The sequence below is a fragment of the Dendroctonus ponderosae genome, unplaced genomic scaffold (genome assembly GCF_020466585.1).
Source record: "Dendroctonus ponderosae isolate FM_Combo_2020 unplaced genomic scaffold, Dpon_F_20191213v2 Dpon_F_20191213_7, whole genome shotgun sequence".
Taxonomy (NCBI): domain Eukaryota; kingdom Metazoa; phylum Arthropoda; class Insecta; order Coleoptera; family Curculionidae; genus Dendroctonus; species Dendroctonus ponderosae.
In genome coordinates this window covers 12318487-12326538 of record NW_026018916.1, presented here as the reverse complement: position 1 = coordinate 12326538, position 8052 = coordinate 12318487, and the positions used below count along the sequence as shown (strand labels likewise).

General features: G+C 31.6%; 1 protein-coding gene across 1 annotated transcript in view; it reads left to right on the top strand.

The window, feature by feature from the left end:
- Nucleotides 1–6035: 6035 nt before the first annotated feature.
- The window catches only part of LOC109545901, a 43676-nt gene continuing 41659 nt past the window's right edge, over nucleotides 6036–8052 (top strand). Inside the window, exon 1 of the mRNA XM_048668297.1 lies at nucleotides 6036–6381. Within this exon, the coding sequence (XP_048524254.1) occupies nucleotides 6336–6381 (46 nt within the window). The 5' untranslated portion in view covers nucleotides 6036–6335. The remainder of the gene's footprint in view (nucleotides 6382–8052) is intronic.

Sequence of the window (8052 nt, the reverse complement as noted above, 5' to 3'; positions counted from 1 at the left end):
TATTGATTGATTTTTGTCCTTTTCTATTGTAAATTTTATAGTGTTGTGAAAATTGTTGAATTTATCTAGGGTATATTGACTTTGGGTAAACACATTAGGCAATCATCTACATAGCGTTTAAAGAAAGTTGGTTTATAATTTAGGCTTGTTATTATGTTTTTTTCCAAGTTTTCCATAACAAGGTTTGCAATTGTCGCTGATATGGGGAAACCCATTGCTACACCGTATATTTCTGAATAATATTTGTTTTCAAAGTTTTTCCGATGTTTTGCTCTCCTAAAAGGAAGAATTTTTTCCCTCAAAAACTGATGAATGTTTTAAAACTTTGTAAATTATAAATTTTATACAACATGTTTTAATTGTGAATTGGTGTTTGTAGTTTGTGTAAAATTTTAAATCTGATGATGGCGCTGTAGTCTCGCCGAAACGTAATGAAATAAACGATGTTTCAAAATTTTTACTTCACACTTTGACTGAAACCCAGGAAAGATACGAATATCATAACAAGTACACGCAGTCAGGAAAACAAATCAGAACTTGAAAATATTAAAGGTTGCCTAATTCAGATAATTAAAGTAGGAATTGTGCCTATCAGCTAAACATCTAGTAAGTTTGAAAATAGTGGGAAAAATAAAACAACATTTTTTCTTCCAAAGCCTACTTTAATTAGTTGACTTAGGCAACCTTTATTATTTTCAAGTATTAAATCGATTCCAGAAATTATTTTAAGATGCGGTTTTTACGGTTTACTGCATTTTTTCCTGTGCTTTCAAATGCGGGTAAAATAACTTGATGGAGGTATTTGAAATTTTTGTGAAAAACTAAAGCAAAGAAATTTTTCGAACAGCGGATTTTTCGAAAATGATTAAGATTGTTTTTTTATCACATATTGTAAAGTTTTTATTACTCTTTCAAGTGATAGCAAAATCTTTGAAATCGGTCAACCCGTTTCGGAGTTACAGGTTTCTTTGAATTAAGCGGCTTTATTCTCCCCCCACCGTTTATTTGACACGTTGGTAAAAAAGTTCATAAGGAAAGTAGTACGGTTTTTTATGATCTTTTGACTAAACTTGCTAGATTTTTCACTTATAGGGACAATTTCTGTATAAAATCGACTTTTTAAAATACCGTTTGCAATCACGCCATCTAGTGGTAATCTGAGAAATTTCAAAATAATTTTCGAGTTTGTTATCAACTTTTTTTTTCGGTCACACTACAACACATTCTTTCCAAGATACAGCCTCTTACCATCCTTATTGCAACACCCTGTATAAGCAATAACACAGTCCGGTTTTTTCACTGATTCATCGTAAACCGAACGCGTGTTGGAAGAGTTACTATTTATAATTCGGTTCGATTTAAACAGAAATGTAAATTAAAACTCTAAAAACTACTCAATGTAATTAAATTGTTAAAAGTTGCAAAGCATTATCAGCAGGTGTAGAGATCCGATTAGCATTTCTCATCCTCTGCTTAACGTAGTGTGAATTAGAACTGACACTGTTTAAATAATTGCCAAGTGGATTTAATTATCATTGACTTCAGAAGTGCAACAAGAAAGTTTCCTAAGACACTTGCGCGAAGTTTAAAAACGATTTACGGAAAGTTAGCTAAGTTATATTAAGTTTACTAATATGCAGTCTTTCTTGTTTCCTGTTCTTAGTAGAATTTTTGAATATTTTACCTTGTTATCAAGTTGCCGATCTTAATGTAAGTTCAAGTTAATTTCTTTGGGTCTCAACAGATGATTGCAATAAATGAATTAATCAATTACCAGGACACTTTAATAAATAGAAGAGAAAGCAAAAAACATTAAATCTGTGACGAAATTAGATATTCAATCGACCTAATCAGCTCAAATCAATCAATCGCAATCTAACATTTGCCAAACTAGTTCAATCTTGAAGAGTTTCAGTTTACAATTCCACAAATGAAGAGGTTTGCTGTTCACGACACATTGAATCGTTTCGAAACGAAACTGGTGATCGTTATTAATAAAAAAATAGCAGATGATTTTGATGATTTTGGCCTCTATTAAAGTGACCAGTTTCTCCAAATAAATAGTGGGTCAGTTTTGTAGTTCACATCACAAGAATTTGAGCAAAAAAGCTGTTTGATATTAGAGGAATTTTCCTGTAACTTTGGTTAAAATATCGTTAGATGTGCAGTATTGTTTAGGTATTTCGAACAATATTCGATTTTTGTTGTAACTTCTTACTTGTACTGTCCGTAACTTGCTTTCTTTCAATAATAGTCCCAGATATATTGATATTCAGCGTTCTAAAAGTACGTTTCCTATCGGGTGTTAAAATTGTGCTACAAAATAGTGAATGAGTCTATGTTTTCAGTAATATAGATTAGTGAAAAACCGATAGTATTATTGGCAAAATATAATATAATATTATTGGCATTATAGTTGGCAAAAAATGAATTTTTAGGAGTTGGCGCCGTGCCACTCAATTGGCTTAGTGCGCCAACCCAACGCACCGGCGCAGTAACTCAGCTGGAAAAATGTTGGTGACTTTCTTACTTGTTTTTAGATATATTTTAAGGGCCATTTATCAATAATATTTCTTTAAAATTTCGGAATTTTCCAGTTTAAGCAAAGTTACTCTTTTTTTTAAATGCTCAATTTTCTAAAGATTCACTTAGAAATACTGACAATCTTCAGGTATTTTCCGCGAAAAATGAACGAGCGAAAGTTTATAATCGCCACTTCCATTCCTCTGAAAACTGTAGATTTTGTTGACAAAAATTTGGTTTTTTAGTCTAGGCTTAAATTTAAAAACGCTCTATTTTGGAGAGTTTTCCTTAAAAATACTGGCGATCTGGATGTATTTTAGGCGAGAATTTACAATGGTAATCTAAAGCTTTGTAGGAATTTTACAGAAACTTTGTTCAGCGTCGAATTCGGGACAAAAACGAAAATAAATTTCCGATCACAAAACTAAAAGTGTTTAATGAAAAACGCAGAAAAAACATTATTTTCTAATGATTTTCTTCGTTTTTGACCATAATGAAAAGAATAATCAAATTAATTTTGCTTGAAAATTCGCCTCATTCATCGGTTTGCAGGGAACTTTAGAAAACTCCTTCGAGCTTCGAATTCGAACTTCGAATAATTTTATTCAGTTTAGCAAAAGTTTACAAAAAATAGTTCGTCGCCCTCATCGCTCTGAAGATTTTTAAAGTTTCTTTAAAATTTTAGGCCATTCCAGTTTTAGCAAAGCTTTTTTAAGCAATTCTGTTTACGCAAAAAACGCATTATTTTTTAGTTTCCTTAAAAATACTGACAATATTCAGGAATTTTCCGCGGAAAATTATGAAATAAATGTTATTAGAATACAGGCCTCCTTCGTCCCATTGTAAAAAGTTTCGAAATCGAGGCAAAAATACTGGCGCGATCTGGAGATCTTTCACGCGAAAATTTACAAGATAAATCTAAAGCTTTGTAGAAATTTGACGAAAACTTTTTTCAGCGTCGAATTCGGGACAAAAACGAAAATAAATTTCTCCCGTTTTTTCCCGAAAATCGTTAAGATTACAAAACTAAAAGTTTTTAAGCAAAATGCAAACAAACATTATTTTCGGAAGATTTGCCTCTTTTCTGACAATAATGGGGTAATTTCAGCCAAAAATGACAAAATTAATTTTGCTAGAAAATTTGCCTCATTCATCGGTTTGCAGGGAACTTTAGAAAACCCATTTCAGCTTCGAATTTGCAACCACATAATTTTATTCAGTTTTTTACCAAAAGTAATTAAAATTATCTTGAAAAAACAGCCAGAGAGCAAAAGTTTCCGAAAAAAGATTTGGAAAATTTGTAACCTTCATCGCTCTGAAGATTTTTCAAGTTTCTATAAACTTGCAGGTCTTTCCAGTTTTAGCAAAGTTTCTATTAAGCAATTCTTTCTACGCAAAAAAACGTATTGTTTTAGTTTTACTTAAAATACTGACAATTTTCAGGTATTTTCTGTGAAAGTTATAAAATAAATTTTATTGGAATACTCGGCTCCTGAACAACTATGTAAATTTTTTTCTGGAACCTTTTGCAGCTCCGAATTTTGGACAAAACCCTAATAATTTTTTCTTGATTTTTTCATTTTTGTCACTCACATCTCATCACTTTTGTCGCTGTTAACACTTCGGTTTGGATCATTTGAATTCTGGTTTCTTCACTTTTATTTCAATATATCTAAAGAAAACTCTCGGAATCAACACATCAGCTAGATCTCCATCAATTGGAAGAAGAAGAAGACCAACATAAACTTATATAAGCATATGTTGGTCTTCTTTCTTCTTCTGGTCTCTTAATATTAAGAGAACGGTCACCAAGATCTCTTAATAGAGAGTTTTTAGGCCCCTTAAAATTACGTTAACCTTAAACACTAATCGTTATCGTGATCATGCGCAGTGTTCAAAAAATAAGGTGTTCAGGCAAATAACGTTAAGTGCGATTTTTAGTTTTTGATACCGCGTTTGTTGCACTTTTAATAAAATAAACCTCACTTTATTGTTTTCTTATCCTGTTTTGTTTCGAAAAGTTTCAGAGCTAGTTTAAGTTTGTATTGTTATTAAACAAAAAGTGGTATAGATGGAAGAAAACATTGAAGCTGCCTTCCTGCACCGAAATGACCAGGGAGATGTGGATCACGATTTAATAAGAGACTTTATTTTACACTACATTATTGACCCAGCTGTTGTTGCAAACCTAAGCTATTTTTAATTTAGAAAATATTCAGACCAGAAATTGCCTTATCAATTTTAGGTTACAGAAGGAACATATTCCGAACATATTAAATAAAAATTCAAAATCAAATAGTTAGGTTATGGGTTAGAAGTTAGAACCTGTACGTGCTATGTTAGTAGTGTTGCAAAAGTTCAAATTAGCCCAAACAATTTTCACATAAAATCCGTAATTACCTAATAATGGCGTGATTATTAATCAATGACAAAGTCTTATTTAAATTTAGTATGCATTTCTTATTCTATTATAGCCGATTATTTTATTAATAATATTAGAAATAAGTCAAATATGTCAACACCGTCGTTCTGCTTTTTAACGTCATGCTTATTAACGTTACCGCTACTAGTACGTAAATAAAGAAACAGGTTATCATCTAATAACGTAAACGGTTATTTCTTTACTAATGCGTATGCTCAAAATAACAGATAACGTATAACGTGTTGCAATTAAGGGGCCTAAAAACTCCCTAATATTAAGATAACAGTTACTTAGCCGTTTTTTTTAAATAATATATTGTTTTGTGTGTGCAAGGCCTAAGCAACCGCTAAATAAATTTGGAAGCAAAAACCAGCAAGAATATTGGATTAAAATTCCTCCGATTTACGGTGTCACAAGAGCGCTGTTCCATTAACTGTTTTTTTACAAAGATATCACCCAAACGCTGTTTTGAAAGTAACATTATTTATACAAGATGGTCTTCAATTAATGTGACAAAATTTATTGCCATATTGTTTAGACAAAAATATTGCGTTTTAGGCAAATTCATATTGTCCAAAAGTTAATAGTTCCTGAGGTACAGGTTGTCAAAGTGTACATAATGTTTTGTTGCTTTTTGATAGATTCTTAACCGGTTTTACTATTACCATAAAAAATTGTGGTTATTCAATTTTTAGATCGACTTTTACGATCGAGATTTACCGTTTGACACCCTGTGCCTCAGAAACTATAAACTTTCGGATAAGACAAATATGCCTGAATCGCTTATGTTTACCGAAACAATATGAATTTCATCACATTAGTTGAGAGCCACGCTATATTAACTTCAAAAAGTACTGATCATATGTACTTCCAAAAGTCCCGCTAGAAACATTTTTTCAATTCACATATTTAACATTTTCGTGTTTCGGCATCAAGACGGATATAAGCCAATAACGGCACATCAGCAATTACTGTTAACAACATCCTGGAACTTAAAAAAACCAGCAAACCAGCTGACGTCCTTCCAAGGCTGAATTTGGCGAGTTCCTTTTCTCTTCTCTTGACATTGCACTACTTCTTAGCCGGAGGGCAACGCTTGGTTTGCCATGGTATGGTATAGTATGGTATGGTTCCCCATTCTCTTCCATTGCATGCAGAAAATACTACGTTCTGCCAAGAATCGCGGGTACCGGTAGTATTTGGCTTAAGCAGCCAGTTCGATAAGAACGGTGAAATTGAAGAAACGTTGAGTGATTACCGGAAGTAGTGAAGAAAACGTGAGCTCTAGAGCACAGTACCTAAATGGTGTTTTTTATAGTGGTGAAATGTGGACAAAATTAGATAAACGGACTAGTATTTGAAAACTTTGCCCAAAATCGCTAAAATTAAAATGGGATTTCAATTGGTGTATAAAGTATTCCTCTTAACTGCTCTGGGTAAGTCTTGAAAAAACAATGTTCTAATGGAAAATAGCCAATTAAATCGCACCAAGGAACTTAAATCAGTTTTCGAGGTACAATACACAAACATATATGAAAAAATTAAAATCAACCCTTGGCAAAATAAATAAGTGAAATAATGACATTTTTAATTCAACAAATTACCCTTACAACAGCCATGCGTGCTTTAATTTGCTTATTATTGTCCGATATTAATATCAAATTCACATTGTGGTCGGGAAATTAGTGTCAGCGCAAAAATTTGCATCGGCATAATGGAGGGGAAAAAACAAAGGATAATTTTCAAAAAGCTCAGCCGGAAGTATTTCCAGCTTCAAAATATAAAATTATTTTAAAATTTACTATATTCATTGAACTGAATTGTGGATAAATAAATAATTTAATATAATAACTAAATTATACATAATACACAAAAGAGTCATCAAAGTGTGTGCGTTTTAATAAAAGGTAAACTGTAATTTGCCGAAAAATTTACCTGCTTCTGAAATGCAGTTTAGAAATTGAATAAATATAATATGGCGATGCAGGCTTTGGATATTATGCACAAGGTGGTTTCGATTTTGCCTTTATATTTGTTTAAAGTACATCGGAAAACGGAACACTATTTAAACGCTTTTGGCTTTCGTTTGAACCAAATCAGTATTCAATTAATGATGCGTTACGAAGGAGGAGCCGAAGCTAATTATTAACAGACATTAATTTAGCGCTAAAAAAGCACTAAACAAAGCAAAATTAAATGTATTGATGTTATAAAATCCCTATTATTTATTGTTAAAAAAACACCTTCTATGAAATAGACATTTAATTTATTCTCGTATGAATATTGGGTAAACAGGCGATATTTTATTAAATCTTCTCCAATCAACCATATTCCAAATAACGACTATCAAAAAGTAAAGTTTTTCCGCGTTTCTTCAACAGTGTTTTTTTCGCGTCCTCTTTTATAGAGTGATTGCTTAAGGATATTTAATTTTTTTGGAGTATCCACTTAATACAATTTATTTCAAAAATAATTTGACGGGAAAATTAATTTGAAACAATAAAACTGATTGAATATTTAACATGTTTATTATTACTTATTCGAAAGCAATTTCATCAATCGGGTGTTTTCAATGTTTTTTTAATTTTGATATATAGGAAGTAGTTGACACTGATATATTTTTTCCAAAAAAAGTCTCCATAAAAAAAATCGTTGTTATATGCAAGGCGTCTCGTGACTCGATGACCATGCTTAAGAACAAATTTCTTGATAAATTTCCAGTCGAAAATGTATTAATCCCTTTTCACCAAATGTCAATAGGGTGTTTTCACTTTTTTTTAAATGTTGATATATAGAAAGTAGTTATGGCAAACAATACACTGGTATAATTTTTTTGCAAAAAAGTATCTATTATAATTTGAAAGCGAATTTAAATTCAAGTCAGATATTTTCCGCCAAAAACGCCGAATCCGTATCGTCGGTTGCCTATCCCGATTGTGACGTATCAGGTCATATCAACAAAGCGTCTCGTGTTTATTTTGCTGTTTTCGCAGCTTTGTTTTATTATTTAAGTTATTGTGATATCATTATTTTATTGATTATTATTAGTATTATCTTGCATAATGGAAAATAGTGACATGTATGAATCACAAAATAAGTGGTGTTTG